Source organism: Anas acuta, chromosome 2 (assembly GCF_963932015.1).
Source record: "Anas acuta chromosome 2, bAnaAcu1.1, whole genome shotgun sequence".
In the NCBI taxonomy this organism is placed as follows: Eukaryota; Metazoa; Chordata; class Aves; order Anseriformes; family Anatidae; genus Anas; species Anas acuta.
The window spans coordinates 10,269,986-10,288,584 of NC_088980.1; the positions used below are offsets into that span (position 1 = coordinate 10,269,986).

General features: G+C 37.5%; 1 protein-coding gene across 2 annotated transcripts in view; it reads right to left on the reverse strand.

Annotated features, from left to right (window-relative positions):
• Nucleotides 1-18,599, reverse strand: part of PTPRN2 (protein tyrosine phosphatase receptor type N2) — a 644,732-nt gene that overhangs the window by 573,862 nt on the left and 52,271 nt on the right. Inside the window, exons 1-2 of one of the 2 annotated variants that reach the window (XM_068673456.1) lie at nucleotides 7,904-7,931; nucleotides 7,309-7,359 (exon numbers count right to left, since the gene is read on the reverse strand). In XM_068673456.1, the coding sequence (XP_068529557.1) occupies nucleotides 7,309-7,359; nucleotides 7,904-7,916 (64 nt within the window). In that variant the 5' untranslated portion in view covers nucleotides 7,917-7,931. Of the gene's footprint in view, nucleotides 1-7,308; nucleotides 7,360-7,903; nucleotides 7,932-18,599 lie in introns of those variants that run through there. The other variant, XM_068673455.1, reaches the window with a different exon arrangement.

Sequence of the window (18,599 nt, forward strand, 5' to 3'; positions counted from 1 at the left end):
CTTCCATATGCCCCCTTGACACCAACAAGGGAGAAAGCGTGATGGACTTTCCGCCGAGCCACACTGCTGCAGTGTCACTCCAAAACAGAATTCATTTTCTTTCCACCTCATTGCCAGCACATTATCCCTTGGTGTTCTCTTCTTCTCTACAGACCACACTGTCCTTTTCAGGCTCTCATGTTTCATGATTCATCAGGCACAGATTTTATTGAGACTCCCTAATGCCTTTATCAAACTGTCTGTACTTTTCTGTAGTCTCCCAGATGTCAATTTACAATTATTTTATTGCACACACACAAAAAAAGAGTAATGAAATAGAGAACATCTCTGAACATCTCCAGTAAATGGGCCACCAGCTGCGACATTGCTTACCAAAAAGAGTTAATGAAGGTGTCTACCACATGCTCATAAAAGATACATGTACAAACAGCATCTCAAATACACTTAATGAAAAAAAAAAAAAAAAGGTAGTGGAACATACATTTTCTAAGTTACCATAGATTATATGCATCCTAATAGAAGTTTCAAAAACCAAGGAAATAGGATGTGATTTTGTTTGCTTTTTGTTATAAAACACACACACAAATCTTGTAAAAATAAAGACTTCATATCAACTAAATTATTCAATGAATAAATACTAAGTATTTTCAAGAAATAGCAAGTCAAAGAATTTCAGAACTTTGGACATGCATCCACATTATAATTCCAAATACACAAATTTGGGTAAAAGGAAGAGGTATTAGATAAGTACATTTATTCACCGGTGACCTATGCCCACCCCACCCTCCTCAAAAACCCTGTATGGGTGGCGAGGCAGAATCTTTTACCAAATCACCATGAATTAAACACCAAACTCCATTCCTATCCCCTACAATCATTTAAAATGGTTGAACCATTTTACTTGCAGTGCTTGCCCTTGTTCTGTGAAGCTCAGTACTGATATTTGGAGAGAGAAAATACACTATTGTAAGCCATAACACTAACTTTCCAGATGACAACACACCAATGGTCTTTCCTGAGTTGAAAGAAAAAAACAACGCCTGTTTATTGAAGTAACACTGTGCAACACTCAGCAGCACTAAGCCTTACCAGGACACAGGAACATAAAGGATTTGCGATGGCTGCTGGCAAATTTATGGGTGCACATACTTACCTCATGCCTGCTGCCAGACAGCAGGCCATCAGAGAAGCCTGAACAATGGCTTTTGCCCTGCAGGATCTCCAACTTGAGATTCTTCACAAAAACCCACAACAGATCTTTTAGCAACAGCTGGGATTGCGGACAAACATAGCGGCATTATGATACTAAGCTCCTTTTCCTAAGGAAAAGATCATAACTTGACCTGTCATCACTACTCCAGTTTTAATGCCAGTTGTGCTTGACACTTCTACCCCGCTATCACATTGGCAGCTATTTTAGCATCACAGTGAGATAAACAGAAGACAAACAGATTGACTGGAAGATAGATGGACCTTTTCTTCAGCATTAAAGAGAAGAAAAAGAGGTACTCTGTAGCAGAAGTCATCCCTGCGCTGGCGTTCTTAACCTCATGGTAAAACTGTTATTTCTGTCCCCCCGCCCCACGATTTCACCTCAGATAGCTCAGAAATTTTCAGCAACGTTAAGAATGTTCTTGTTTGTGAAAGCTGGGCTGCATACACTCCAAGTTTAGGAACTCAGCTGATACAATTTGTGAGGCAGCAGCATAGTAGGGTGGAGGAGAGCTGAGAAAGCCTCAGATTCCTCCAGGCAACGACTGCTGGATTATCACCAGTCATGCTCCTCGTTAGGTGCTGCAACTTAAATTCTCTTCCAGACCCAGAGGATCTCTGACACCATCCAAGGTGCCCTTGGAGCTTCGTAAGACAAGGGGAAGGAAGAGCTAATGCAAAGGGAGAAGGACTGCCCAGGCTGATGGGAAATACGAGCCTTCATGCCAAACAAACTGTATGCTATATTCTTGCTCTTCACTATCATAGAATGGCTCGGGTTGGAAGGTACCTTAGAGATCATCTAGTTCCAACCCCCCTGCCATAGGCAAGGACATCACCCACTAGATCAGGTTGCTCAGGGCCTCATTCATCTTATAACATGACTGTTACATAATCTAATGGGGGACAAGCGTGGGGATAAAGTGAGCAACTTTTGATCTTGGTTTTTACTTCCACGACTGCAAGTGCAGAATTATTTCAAGAGATTTGAACTCTAAGAAATGTGAATTATTTTATCAACTAAGGCATCATTTTTGCAAACAATACTTGGGAATATTTAAGTGTTGATTTGCCCTTGATTTCAGTTGAATGAACTGTGTAAATATTTCTGAACATTTGTATTTTTCAGTTTTCAGAATACCATGGTACAATGGTAGATTTTTAAATATTATCTTTGAGTATCATACCAGATTCTGACATCCTTCCAACATACTTATATTTAAAAAAAAATCAGTGTGTGACAAAAAAAAAATCCCACGGTGTCTTTAAAACAGTGTAGAGGAACCATTGTTAATAAATCACTGTATTTAATTAATTCAATGAGTTCAATTTTTACTCTAAACATACACATATTTCCATTTACCTCAGATGTTATTTGTGAAGAGCCCTCACACCTCTGGAAAGCACAGACATTCTGTCTATACATAATATAGCAGCAGTACATAGAGGTAACACTTGGCATTACTCCTCAGAAGTCTGAATTTAGTTATAACAAGCACTGTTGCTTACTGAAAAGCTTAGGCACAGATTTGTAGAGATATTTGACAAAAATTTGATAGCTTTTGTAAGAGCAGTGCCTTGCAAATGCAGATGTTGCTGGAGACATCTGTTAGCTAAACAATGCTGAGGTGCATCTCCCTCTGTAATTCCGTCCTAGTAGGCAATGATCTGGAAAACCTCAAAGCGGAACACATTAAGTTCAAGAAGCCATTTCAGGGATCCTAACTCTTCCCCTTATCATCTGTAGCACATGTTTACCATTTATGGCTCATCACCAGCACATGCAATCACTCATATTCCAAATGTTCGAGAAGCTCAATGGTTTAGGAAGAAAGGCCATTAATATTCTGAACTGTTTGGAGCCATCCAAACTTGGAAGGGCTCATGACTTTGTACTGCCATGCTCGGAAGCCTTTGACACACGTCACTAGCTTAAGTCTTTCCTAACAAGTACAGCTTGCATACATAAAGCAATATTGATTCAGCTGTGCATAACTGTTTATAAAGCCTTTCAGAGACATGGCATCTTCAAGCTTTACTGCAGACATTAGACCATGGCTTCCTAGAAGAGGTTTAGTGGCTGTCAGCAAGGTTTGACTTAATGATGCACACTACGCCAACCACTGTATTTAATTAACTTTCTTGGTTGGCCTCACAGAGCTGTTTTCTACAATCTGATCTTGTCTGCATGAACCCTGCTACAATTGTGTGCTGGAAGGAGACTCGCAGCCACAACATTTTCATAAATAAAACTACCTCAATTTATAAAGGCTGTGCTGATAAGAAGCAAAGATATTGTGGTATTCACAAACAGATAAAACACAGCACAAAGCTTCTTTCTGAGGCAAAATATCTGGAGAGCAAGCCTAAAGGAGAAAATGCTATCCTTCTAAATGAGCAGTTCCAACAGTTTAATAAAGAGAGGATCCAGGACAATAAGGAATGGCTGTTTTGAAATGAACGCCTTTATCTACACCACATGGCATCTTTCCCAGTGGCACTACCAGAATTCAATAGTGTGGTTTCATAAGAAAGGATAAGCGCTAGTCTTCACTGTGCTGCTTTCAGCAGCCTGTTTGTTTAAGACTTCCAGCTAGGAAGCCATTTAAGCTGACACTTTACATGAACTGCTTTACCTGTCACTTAAAATGCAAAATGGAACATGACTATGACATATTTCCACTTAGCCAACTGCACTAGGGTTAATATATACATTTAATATATATAAGAGCAGGGAGTGTTCAAGGATAAATGAGGGAGTTCTGTTTCAGAGACCATCAAGAATTCCTTCCTGATGTTTCTTTTTCTTTCCCTACAAGCACATTCTAGGCATAATGGTTAAAAAGAATGCCACATGCAACACATGGGCTAGCTCATTTACTTAAACTTCTATCACAGGCAGTGAGGTGTGTGTGAATGTGAGTGCTATAATGCTCCTTAACCACAGCTGTCACTACACCTGCCTTCACTTCATCTCTTATTCCTTATTCTTTCCCCTTCTATAGATCTTGTTTAATTAAGACATTTTGTTACTTGCTGTCATTGGCATCTGTAACAGCTTATCAGCATTTACTGGGGAGCAAGCATTTCCAAACTTACAGTTGCCAGATTAGTTTCTATTAGTGTCTGCAGCTCATAAGCACATCCACCTTTCATTTCAAGTTTTTTAGCTTCACATTTTCAACCTTCAAGCATTTGGTACAGGTGAAAATATCAGTTCCTCCCACTGTAAATGAGAAGTAATGATTTACTAGAAGTGAAATAAATGACACCTAAGCTGTTTCACCCCTAAAAGCTCTAGCTTGGCAAAAAAAGAAAAAAAAAAAAAATCCAGGAAAACTCAGTCCTTTTGCTTGGCTTATCCTCATGCCATTAAAATAAACATGAAACAATATGTTCCTTTTTAACCACTTGATGAGTCAGTGCAGCTCAGGAAACTGATAAAAGGTTTATGGAAATAAATTAATATTGCATGAACACTGCTGGAGCTATTAAACAAACATAAGTGAGAACCCATCACTGAAGCCAAGAGACCTTTATATGATAAGAGAAAATTGCAGAGAAGTCAACAATCATTATTACAGCAGGTTCTTTGCCCTACAAAAATGGCATATGACCTAAACAGATGTAGTGATGCAACTGATACAGTTGTTGTTTGTACCAGATCTTACAACTGGATTAAATTGCTTTTGACAATTAAATAAGCTACTTCTAATATCCTTTTTTTTTTTATTCATACTAGTTACGACTTATTAAAAGCTTTCAGAATTAAAAAAAAAATCTTTAAAAAGGTGGGGTGTTTTTTGTTTGTTTTGTTTTCATTTCTTTTGAAATCGTATAACAGCATGGAACAGCTCAGTTACTGATGTTTTGGTTATTCTTTTACAAGCCTGATGCATGACTAGTACTCAAGGTCTCCAGATGATAAAACTGTATGAGATAACAACAAAGATTGTGGCTGATGTTTTCAGTAAGCAAGCCCAGTTTTATTTTTGAAAGCATGCTCAGTTCAGCCATCTTTGCTGGAGGCCAAGAAAAGATCAAAACTACCAGCCTTCCTGCAGGAGCCAGACTCAGACCTGCAGATCACAGATCCTTTAAACATGTTGCCTAAAAGTAGGTCCTGTTTCTTACCCACATTGGCACTGTACTTAGAAATATACACTTGTGCAACCATGAAGGAGACAAACTTTTCTGTGACCTTGCAATACACAAAGTAAGCTCTGCTCCCAAGCACAGAGACTCCCAAAGACTTAAGCTTCTGAGCTTTCAAGTCAGCAAAGTATTCTCATTTCAATATATCAGGATTTCTGGTGAACTTCAGGCATGCGCTTGAATAAGGAGGAGTTTGGGCAGGAAAAACTGGGAGGAATACGCAGAAGCAAACGTGTTTTATCTTACATATAGGAAGTTCTGAAAGTATTTTAGTTTTTCAAAGTATGATCTTTGAAATATTCTGTTGATTTTCCCAACTATGATATATTTTTATTTGCATCAAGGACAGCATTTAAAATCTACTCTAGACACCACATGTCCAATTGGGGAAGAACGAACCAAACGTTTTGCCATAACCTTAAATACAGTGACAGAATCCCAGAACATTTTCCTTTTTTTAATTAAGGTCAGACATTACAACATATCATTGATTGATTGTCTTACTCATTAGTGACATCTCTTTAAGTTACAGTTACACCAAACTAATAGTGGATCTACAGAAGGCATCCACTGTGAATTCAGAGACAGTTTCCACAGTTAAAGTTTGTGCTCTAATGAAAGTCACACTGAGTCGTTAGAAATCGTGTTTCAAACTAAGCAAACAGGTTTAGAGCAAGGAACTAAGAAGCAACCTTCATAGGAACATCTTTATTGAAGATTCCTACTGTCAAAAGAAATATATATTTTTCCTATCATCATCTCTTGCATAAATCTTCCATTACACATAGTTGTTGCCTATAATAAAACCCTGTTAGCCATAGCATTGGGAAGACCTCAGCTAGGTGCTTGAGATCATTGCTATCAGCAAAACACACCACTGCAGAGAACTGCCCTCCCCCCGTTGAGCACAGAAATCCTCAGTTTTAGCATAGTATAGAAACAACCTCAAATTATAATCCTGTAAAAGAATTTTCTTTATAGATGTTAACAAATCTACTGTTTCTGTCTACCAGTTTTATGGTTGAGGAATTGGGAGAAAATATTTCTGTCTTTCATTCCCTCCTTTCTGTGTATTTAACTGACGATAAACAATACTGGGAGTTTAACATCAAATTCATCTTAGATATTCATTAAATTAGGATTTTAATAAATTTCATTTATAAGTAGACACATTATTGGCTTCTGTGTTTGATGGAAATAAATACATCTGCTTAATGTCAGACACTCACCAACAGAAACTTTATATTTAATAATTTTTAAAAATCCATAATTATGGATCTACATACTTTATGACAGTAATTGCTTCAAAAGATCTCTTTAAACAAGTTTTTTCATCAAGACTTAAATGATTTCATATAGCACATTAATGATTTTACAGTATTGTCCAAAGAGTCATTCCTAATCTTCCATTAGTCTTATTCATACGTTTGCTTTGGCTTTTTTTTTTTTTACTTACTCAAAGGAAATTGAAAGAGAGCAGAAGAAATCTGCTTCTGCAAATCTAGTTCAAGTGAAATCACAGAAAAAGGAAGCAGTATAATCAAGAACAATGGTAGTCTTTCTTTGAGACCTTCTATCTTATTATAATAAATAATAACCTTTTGAATAAAAGGAGACTGGTAATTACTCAACATCATCCTCTTAAAAGATGAACAACCTGAAGTTATTTTCATCCTGTATTAAGACAAATTAAACGTTAGCATATTTCAGTGTGTTTAATTTAATTACTATCTATTTCTCATGAAAGGAGATGTTGTTCAAGGTTGACTTTTTTTTAAAGTCTATTAAATTTTCCCCACCTGCTGACCAGAACAGTCATGTCTAGTTGTTGATGTCCGTCCTACACCCTATTCATATATAGATTTGGCTTATTAAATTGACCACACAGCAATTACACTGCAGAGGACAGAGTAGTCAGCAAACAAAACATTCAAGACTTACCATTTACACAGATTTCATAAGATTTGCAAAGGTCATCTTCAAACAGGCAACCTAAAAACACAATAGAAAGGTAAAAATTAATACCAGTATCAAACTGTGGATAATTAGCACAGACTGAAGTCCCCTCAGGCTATTAAATCCTCAGCAAGAGTCAGGCATTTGGTTGCCCTTAGGAGTCTAAATTGGGCAGTACAGAAAGTTAAGAACACAGTAACAAAGCTGGTTAGACAGCACATCTTTCTAACTGGTTACATCCAGAATAACCTTTGCTGTTTTTTTTCCCATTATTCCTCTACTGAGGCTTTGGTTTTCTCAGTGCTCCTCTTATTTAGTAATTTGAGGAACTTTACATTCCCTGACTTTGAACACAACACACACGACAGCAGAGTAATGGTGCTACACACTGCCAGAAATCAGGAGTTTCCTCAAGCTATTTACATTGCAGCGAGACAAGATTAGGAAAATAGATATAAAATGCTTGAAATAGGTTAAAAAGCTGCAGGCTTTGATTTAGTAACTGCAACCACAGACCATGCCTAGATCCTCAAGAACACTTACTCTTTGGAGAGAGGCTTAAAAATGAAGCCATCCTTACCAACAAACACCATGATACCTTCACAGACAACTGACAGACCAGTGCTGTTCCCAGCATTGTGGCACGCCCCATATTTGAAGCAGGAAATCTGTTTCCAGTCTGGCTCCTTTGCAGCTCCCTGCTATGCCAGCCCACCCCTCACCCTAGAAGCTGCACCCAGGTTGGCAAACCCAGCTCATCCACTTGGACACATCTTCACAGGTGGCAGCCACAGTCCACCTGTGGCTGATAGCACCAAATGAGGTAGAGACATTTGTTATTACCCCCCCTGTCTGCAGCTGAAATGAGCTCCTGCTGATATTCCTGAGAGCAGAGAGGCAGGCAGGATGCTGTCTGGTCTGGTCACTCCACACTGGGGGACAGGGACAAGGACTAGGACTGAGAGCAGAAGCAAAATGAAGTATCACTCTACTGGCAAGGGCATCTGCTCTATTAATCCAACCGCTAGTTTCTTTACTTTGTGTTCTCACAAAGATAAACAACTAGGACTGGATAAACTCCAAGGAATGAGGCTTTATTTTGTGCACAGACACTGCCCTAGAGAATACATTTCTACAATTAAGCTTTTTAACATCTCTGGGAAGTACCTTAAGTTGATAAATAACATGGAGTTATAGAAATCAAGTGGTCTTGAGTGGTTCCACACTGCTTCACCACACCTAAACACTAGAGCACATCCTCTCTTCCCAGAAGCAGAGTACAAGGATCTCTATTCAGAGTCAAACTGATTAAGTAGGTTGATTTAACCAAGAAAAAAACAAAAGGCTCAAGACTCTGTCTATGAAGTACCCAAGTCTTAACCCTGCCAGAAGAAAAGTTCAGGAGGAGGGAGTGACTTATGTATGCCTGCACAGCCTTTCAGCAGGTAACTGTATTAGCACATCATTAAGCCTAAACTAATAAATTATGTCTCTCAGCGGGATTTATTAGCACAGCGCTAGGTCTGAGCTAAGCATCTACACAAATTCAAGTCACATTGGTGCACTGGCAGAACCACTTATATCTACACCCACACCTACCCACAAAGACCACAAACACAACTTAACAAAGATGACAGCCTACAATATGCATGTTGATAAAAGTGTTCTCTTGTCCTTTTACCCATGCACCAAGGAACTGTGAGTATTCCTTCGGTAGGTTATGAAAGGTGGAGAAAGCTTCAGGTTCAGAAAGGATTCTGCAAGCAGAGCACAGCAGAACAGCATGTGTCTAAACAGTCCACAAATTCCAGTTTGTGACATTTCGGAGACATGTATAGTTTTGTTCCAGACAAGTCTACTGTAGCAGCTGCTTGACCTGAAACAGCATCTGAAAACTCCCTGCAGATATCTGATTGCAGCCTTGGTGCCAACCCAGCAGAGCAGAAGGATGCCTTGACTGGGTATTGACTCATAAAGAACCTTAGAGAAGAACAGTGGCAGGCAGTGGCCAAAACACATCAGCACAGGCTACACAGCACAGAAGCTGTAATTAAAAGTACAGTAATGATCACTTCAAAAAACTAAAATCTTGCAAGAAAAAAAAAAAAACAACTTTGTGTACTACTAGATAAATGACAGGTGTACTTCAATATTTCCTTTTTCAGAGATTTGAGGTTGCCTAAAGGTTGTTTTTCTTCTAAAATAAAAGGTTGGTTTTTGAGGTTGTTTTTCTTCTAAAAGAAAAGTTCTTATGGTTAGGAAAAAATCCCTAGCAAAACCTGTCTGCCTTGATTTTCTGATTAGATCTCAAAGGGGTTAAAACCAGAAGCCTGAAATGGCCTTTTCCTGCGAAGCACTACAGAAGGTGTCCTGTGCCCAAGGAAGAACAGAAGTCTTGTGGTTGATTTCTCACTCCACCGTGGCTCTGCTGTAGGATCCTAAGGGCATCAGATGAGTTTGAACCAGAAGTGTTTCCAGTGGAGTCAAGCTAAAGCAGTGACTGGTTCATGCAGACCCTTCTGATTTCAAAACACCTGGCAGCTGCTAATGAGGTCCACAGCCGCCTGCTGCCAAAAGCCACCTGTTAGAGATAGGCTATCCCACAGTATACTGAAAATCTGGATTTTTCTGCTTTTCAGATTGAAGAGGAACACCATGATTATGTGATACAAAGACATGAAAAGACAGGCTACATGAGTACAGAATTCTGACTCAAATGCACTCTGCTTTTGCTAGATAAACTTTGCATTGTCACCTAATACATTTCCATGAAAAGCACAAAAGAAAACTGATTTTGTCATGTTTTAGTTCCTCTTTTGATAGTAGTTGCTTATCAGATGCTGACTGCAACTAGGCATTTGATGCCGTTAGCCTTGAAAATTTATGTCTTGGAGAGCAAATTAATAAAGTCAATGCATAGAAAACTATATCCGTCTATGATTACCCTAAAATATACTACAAGGACCTCTAAATTCCTTGGAAAATAAAATAAAGTGTATTTCAAGTTATTACTAGTGTTAATTATTATGTATATTTCACCCAGTCAATGTGCTAATTTAACTACTAATTTATCTTTTGTTGTTATTACTGTGACATTAAGAAGCATCGTATTTCATTTAAAATATCATCTACCAACTAATAGTAATGATGGCAATAAGTCACCACTGAAGAGTGAAGAGGCGTTGTCTCCAGTCAGCACTTAAATCAGTTCATGCCTCATGGGATTAAAATAAAATTTTGTTTTCTATAAAACAAATCCTCTACCAGTGATCTTCTCCCAAAATACATAAGCCTGACGCAATACACCTCAACACCCTCCTGATCCCCCAAAAAAACACAAACCCACCCCCCAAATTTACTTCATACAGCAATCCTTAAATAAATTCTCCATATATCTTCAATAAGATAAAGGTACGCAAATGCACTCCTTTGATTATATACCTAAGTATGCCAAATTAAGTTTTCCAAGAATTCAGTGCAGGCAGCAGTAGATTCAGATATGTCATTTATGCAATAAAATGTGAATACAAGGACCTGGCATTGCAGCACCAAGACTATTTTATAAGCCCAATTCTGCTAGCCCCGTATGTCCTCTCAAGAAGAGATCTTTTTAGCATTAATTATCACACATCAAAGGGATAGTCAAGATTTTGTCACCTGATGAAATTATTTTAGCACTGTGTTTATTATTACTTTGCTTAATCTAGAACACAGGTTTGTTACTTGACCTGCATTAACAGTTCACTTTTTCACTAACACTTATATGGCCCTAGTGATAAATCCCATATCTTAGTGGTGACAAAGATGGCTGGAACAATGCCATAGTGGCACACAGGTGAACCAGCATCCATATAAACAAGTTCAATTGTAAGCTTCATCATCAACTCCCCATGTAACCAAGTCTACATTGCATGACTTATAACATAGGGAGAGTTTTTCCTTTACGCATACAGAAGTTGTTTAAACTCCAAGTAGCAGAACCTTAAGGATTACCCTATACACTTATGTAAATATATGCTTTACATATTCTTAAGCATAAAATTTTGCAAAGGTATGTCATGCACCCACTAATTTCTAGCAACATAACTCAGTTGCTTACTATTAGACTGCGTCATGTAGCAGGACCATTTGTGTTAGACCCACTTACATATACACCTTTTTTCATTTTTTTAAAGCTTTATAACTGCCTAAATAAGGGTGGGTAGCTATGCTATAAGGTACATTACACTTGCATGGAATAGTCTTTTTTAACTAGACAAGAAAGTACATTTCATAGAGCTTATCAAAGTCTTCCACCTTCTCAAATAGGTTTTCAGACAACCAATAGTACAATATAATTGGGGAAAAAAATGTTGTTGCAAACCCAAAATATTATACCATAGGATCCAAAAGTTTAAACTTCTTTGTCAAGATACTTTTATCACAAGACACTATCAAAACTATTCCCCTCCTCTTTTCATCAGGCTTACAGCAGCTTTGCTTTTCTCAATTCAAAGACAAGTTAGGCTTGTTTAAGAGATTAGACCGTTAGACCATACTGGATTTTTGTTTTTTTTTTTTTGGTTTACAGGAGACACATCTGAAGATTGTAATAGTCAGGCATGAGCTGAAGTCATCTGAGCTTACTCTAGAAAAAAAAGCTGTATTAATTTATCCATTGAGAAAACTATTTTATTGAATCCACTGATCAAATAAACTGTATTGCATTCATTTTTCTATCCTTTTCCGTTAACCAACCTGTGTTGATTTTACATTAAATACATCTCATATGAAAATGCTCAAAGTTTGTAAGCAGCCTTACCAGCTACAGCAAAAAAGAGGCCTTGGACTTACTTTATCAGAAATTATCTTATATTATCAAAATAAGAAAACAAATAATATACAATGAAAGCTAGATTTCTCCTATGCTTGTCAATCACAGTTTAGGAAAATAAAAATCTCCAAAATCCTTACTGTTGTTGGGGCTTTCCTGTCTCTTCTTTCTGTGATCTTCATTCAATAGCTGCGTAACCACCCAATGTCTCTTGACATTTGCAGACCATAATGATCAAATGTCATCACAAGATTTTAATCAATAGAAGTTTCTTCAATTAAAAAAATGTATTTTTTTTTTTTTTTTTTAATTACTTGGAATGAAAATTCACTCCTCATTTATCTGCTTCTTTCAGGTTTACTTGCTTTCTGGTAAGGAGACCTTGAAGCGTAAATTCTGCAAAGCACTGGTGATGGAAACCAAAAAGGAAACACCTGGCTGTGACAACTCTGGGCATGCCTTATGGACTTCACTAGTTCATTAGCACCACCTGTGAATGGCTCTAAATAGAGTTGTTTTTTTTTTTTGTTTGTTTTTTTCCTACAACAGCATTATGAAATAGGGCTTAAGAATTATATTTTACAAGTATTGAGCTTATATAACTTTGAACCAACAGAAAAACAAGATAGTGTATAACAACAACGAGCAACAAATTGATTGGAAGGAAGTATCAAGTATCACATTCTACATAAAACTGAGAGGAAAGGTTGACTGACAGAGAGAGAGATGCTCTTCTCACTGGTGGAGGTGAAAGATAATGTTGTCCAGCCTGCTGAAGCTGTGATTTATCCAATACATCCTCATTTGTCTACTGCACACTTATACTTAACAAGTCCAGAATTACACAAAATTGCAAGCATAGTAAGGAAGAGTATACTTTAAGCTGATCATGGGTTCCTCTTGTTTTCCTTACTCTACTGTATATGGTTACTCTACTCTGTGTGGTTACATAGGCACTATAGGTGTAATGTATTATTCCTTACTCAGAAATTGCACATGGAAAATCAGCTACTGCTCATTTTGTTCAGCTTTATTTTGGCATTCTCTCTGATAATATATATAGATATTCCCTATTTCTTCAACTTTCCTCTTTATCCCATTTTTCTTTGCTTTTTTTTTTCCTGTCCCTCTTTTTATTCTGTTCTAAACTCCTTCACTGTCTTTCCTAGAAGTATATTTTCTACCTTTTACTTGTTCTCTTCTACTCTCCAAAAAAAAACTTTGTTCTATTCTTTCTGTCCCTCCCAAGCATTGGCATAGAGTACTTAGGCATTACCCTTCCTACCCTTTCCCCTGTCTTCACTAGCCCTACAAATAGCCCACCTGTCACCTCTTCATCAGTTTCAATTGCTGGGAACTACTGGATCTCCACTCATGCTTTCCACTCAGGTGCCCTCCATTTCCCTTCTTCCAGCATTCTCAAGCATTCCTCATCTGTCACCCTGATGGTGAATGTGCTGAGTAGGCCAAGAAATGAATGAGAGGGGCAGAACTTGTTCCATCCTGCTCCCTCTGCTTGGTGCTCCTCAGGAGTGGAATATGTTTTGATGCATTCTCTTTTATTTTTCATGTGTTCTCAGGATATCTAGAATAGTCCTCATTGAAATAGGCATTTCATGAAAATGTCAGAACCTATGACATTTTATCAACAACTGCTTAAAATAGTATTTTAGGCACTGGTCAAAACAATATTAAAGGAGCACAGAATACTAAAGGATCTTTTCTCCCAGGAGAGAAAATAAGAAAAATATGTGACAGCATAGTAAGTACTGAGTTTTGATCTCCTGCCCTTACTCAATCTTTGATGTTTTTTGAATGTAACAGGTGTCTGATGTTTTTTGTAATACTGTAAGCTCTTGAGAGTAGAGATGTTTTTATTATTTTTAATCATGTGCATGTGTACAAAGCCTAGTACAACAAAGCTCTGATCCCTGGTGAAAGAATCCAGGCCTTCCTGCAATCCAAATTAACAATTAGAAAGATGACATATGAAATCCCTGCAGTGGTTAACTGGAAGATAGTGTAGTCTCTTATATGAAAAGTTTCCAAAGTAAGAAAAGATTTCCCATAAGTGTTAACATATGGCGTTAACACTTCCCTAACTCTGAATTATTGCTTCTTTCAATCATTTTTCATGCACACTGTATATTGAAATATGATCCTAGCCAGGATAATTCACCACGGAATGAAGAGTTCTCATTCAAAAAGGAAAAATGTCAGTACTAAGCTTATAGCCAAGACTTGCCCCGAAGCCTCAATCACAGTTCATATTAGTGCTTCACTTGCCTCCTTTATATCACCTACTATTCAGCATGTGCGGATTGATGCACTATGTAAGCAAAATTGTACAAAAATGCTGTGATGTAGGATGCTATTTCCCTCCGTGCAGTGGGGCTATTGTGTCTTTTCTGTGTTTAGAGGGGAAAAAAATTACATTTTTTCTTTTGCATGTAATTAGTCCTGAGCCTGTCCACCACTACAGAAGGGAATTGCTTTATGGTGAAAATACTATTAACTTATCTGATCACTAATGTCATGATTGCAATGATGTAGTTCTTTGCTGCTGGAAAGCACCAAGGAAAGGTCACTATTAAGAATAATTGAAGATGCGATCTGTAATAACTGTTCATGGGGGGAGGTGACAGGGAAAGGCCATCACTAGAAAAGCTCCAGAATAGCATTTGCGTTTTGCCCAGGGCTCAGAAGGACATGACATGTCATAGACTGATACAGGCAATGTATGATTTAGTCTTTTTTTTTTTTTTTCATAGTAAATATTAAAAGAACTTGCATTGTCTCCACCATGAAGAATCATGTTGCTAGCCCATATTGGGAAGAAATTAGCACCTCTACCATATAAAGCACATGACCTGTTCTTTCAAAATGAGGAAATGTTTAGTGCAGTTCTTACAAGCTGTATAGAGTATCTCATAAAAATCCAGACCTGTCCTTTAATAACTATGATACAGTATTTTCTACTTGTTACCAGCTGCTAAAAGAAATTTCCTCACTGGCCACTAAACTGCCATCAGCCATTGAAATCACAACTCTGACCTAAGCAAAAAACTTTTTTGTGCACTTAGCAGAGAAGTTGAGGGCTGAACATCACTGAACCTAAATGAAGAATTCCATGTTGCTGTTGAAATACATCTAAAAGCAGCCTGAATTTTTTAGCTGCTGTTGCCTGCATGATATCCTGCCCCCTAAAATCTGTGTGCAGCAAGGCCTTCTAGTGTTTTTCATAGCCATAAGGTACTGAAAACTTAAAACTGAGGCTTACGTAAGGCAGAGAATGATGTTAGGCAGCAAAGCCTTCATCTGGTATGATTGCACGTAGACCAGCAAACATCGCAGTTCAGTGGCCTCTGTCACATTTATTCTATGAAAGATCTCCTGCCATCATTATATCTGTCAATCTTGTTTTACCCATCAGTAACTGTCAGTCTCATCATGTAAACTTGTTTTACAAAACAGCGGAATGGAATGGATTCGAAGTCCTAATTATAACTCAATTATAGCCTTCTTCCACTCTCTGGGTTAAGACGAGCTGGGTTGAAGAAGTAATGAACTATTAGATAGAGGAACTAGGAACTGTCTGTCTGGGGGTCATGATTTTTGGAAGATAGTTCTTAAGATAAAATTTTCCAGAACACTTACATGGGGAAGAAGCTTATGACCTATCATCTGGCGTTAATTAGTCTCCACATCCAGTGACATTTTGTTTTGTTTTGTTTTTTTTTAAATAGTTCTTTAAAGTTGCTCCTCATGCTTTGGGAAAACTTCCAGTATTCACATGATCAAAGGAAGGAAAAGAGGTATGTTTATCATTTTCCTCTAATAAGCACCAAAATTTTGTTTTCATTATGTGTCAGAGAATCTTAATGAGTATCTGTTTGGTGCTTGAAAATAGAGAAGAAAAAAAAAAGATAACCAGAATTCACAATTCTCATACAGTCATATCGCCTCCAAAAGTAATTACCCAATATTTAAGTTTAAGACGCCTCTCCCAGTGCTGTCTTGAGCAGACGTCAAAAGCAGAAATAATTTGTAGCAGAGGACTGCTCTGGAATGATTGGCTTTTCTGTTCTAATTAGCAAACAGTACAGCATCTTTTAGCTGATGATGTCTGTGTGGACAGCGGCAGTACGACCAGTATCTGTCACATATAATTTTTTTCTTCTTCCCTTTCTCTTCCTACTTAGAAAATCACTCACCTTTTTGTTCAATTCCTGTTGCACAGCTAATTATACCATGGTAAATTATCATGCAGATGTGGTAAAAACAACTTCTTCGGAAGAAAAAAAAATGCAGTTCATAGCTCATTTGAGCCTGAAGAGCAAGTCCAAAGTCATTTACTGCTAGAAAGAATTCCAAACTAGAGAAAACAGCAGAGAAATACACTTTGGGAGATACACTTTACAGATGAGCTCCAAACAGGGACACAAGAACCAACTAGGACTCTAAATCTGTTTATTTCTGCATACCCATATTGAAGTCTCCTAGATATTGAAAACGTTTTAAACTGATATTATTGGAAGTGTGTGAAAAAACAGCCTCAGAACTTTATTGTGCAATTTTGAATCACAATGTTTATTTACAGTGATGAAAACACCCACATTCGTCTCATGAAAGAGACACTGCTATATACATTTGGTAATTTCTTTAATAAAGAGTTTAAACAGCCCAGGGTAATGCGTATTAAATATTCATGTGCCAGAGAAGAATAATGAAAGTCAATGAAGAAAGTCATAGTCTCAAAGTTCTCAAAGGAAAAAAAGAATAATATTAGGTAAAATGCAATGGACTGTGGCACCAAGATTTATCTATAGTTTACCCTGGGAATTTGAATTGTGAATGAAGCTGCAGCACTATCTATCAGGAGACAGTTATGGGAAATAAATCATACAGGAATACTGGTAGCCCACCAAAACTGAGTACTCAGTGAAGATGCCTAAAACTTTTCCACAGAAAAAATACAAGAATCTCATAAACGTTTGTGTAGTAGAAATTCCTGCAAAGTTTCTAAGAACTAAGCTGTTCCAATCAATACAAATTATCCCTTGACATATAATCAATGTGCAGCACCATGTGGCTTTGTTCAAGTCCTGGTGGTTTTGTAAGGCACTGTGAATCTGGGCATCGCTCCTTATTCTTGTCTGGGATTGACGTTAAGGGGCAGACCTGGGACCATTTTGTTATGCTGATAACATAGCATAACAATCTCTCCTATATTGATTCAAAAATCATTCCAGACAGTAGTTTATATTCATTACAGGGTAAAATGATTCACTTCTACTTACTTGTTTTGAAATTACACCAATTTCAAACAAAAACTGGCCCTGCAAGAGAATGGTCCTGATTTTGACCACTAATTGTGCTCTAATTACTCCTGAATCACCCTGATGTATATGAGGCTGGCATTAGAAGCAGCTGTCCCAGCATCCATGGTGCTGGTGTCTCTGTGAAGTAGCTCTGCCTACCCTGTAATACCAGTGAGATGTCTTTTTCTCTAGGCTAGCTGTAGAGAGGCAGGCACCGTAATGACATATATCAGAGAACTAGTTAAGAAAAAGGCTTAAAGCAATTTGATTAAAGCAATTTGTGGAGGAAGACAAGAAAATCAGAGATAAATCTGAAACTTGAAAAATCTGACGCACGCTAAGTAGCATCAGAATTCATACTCTGGTTCCTTCCTAAAAAGTACAGAAGACAGTTTTACTCTCTCTAGGGAAAAAAAAATAATAATAATAAATGAATAAAATAAATTAGAAGACTTTGAAGTTTATCTAGCCATTAAAATCCTTTTAACAAGAAAACACTGCCCTTGAGAAAATTCATTTAAATGGGAAGAAAAAACCTGAAGTCTGGATGTCTTGAAGAGTTTATGTAGGTGCTTTTCAATTTTAAGAATAGCCATAAGTCATTACTATATTATAACAATATAGTCCCCAACTCTCATTAACTTAGCATCTAACGCCTATTGATTTTGTTAGAATTAATGCATCTGAGCAGCTTTGTGAATCAGGGACCAAATGCCTCTCTTTTTTTTGTTGATGTTGTTTATTTTCTTTGTTATTTTTCCCTCTGTACATAATAACCTCCAATGTGTGTGTGAAATGTCGGCAGTAGGAGGAAAAAACTTACGAGCTTTGATAGAACAGGTGAGAAAAGAATGGAAGCGTGGTCATGTTTGGACTGCTATTGATCATCGTAGTATAAATAATAACCTTTGTATACCCTTATTTAACTTCTCCACATCACAGAAACCTTTTGAACCTTAAAGAAAAAATAAGCAGCTGCATAAAGGTACCAGGAAGCATTTGGTGCAACGCAAACAAGCATCTCCCAAAGAGTATTTTTAAAGGGTGATTTAAGTAAAGCCAATGCCTTCCATCTCTTCTGGAGATGGAAGTGCTGGAGTTTCAACAGAAAATGTAAATCAGCTCCTTGCCAGCCAGGGAAC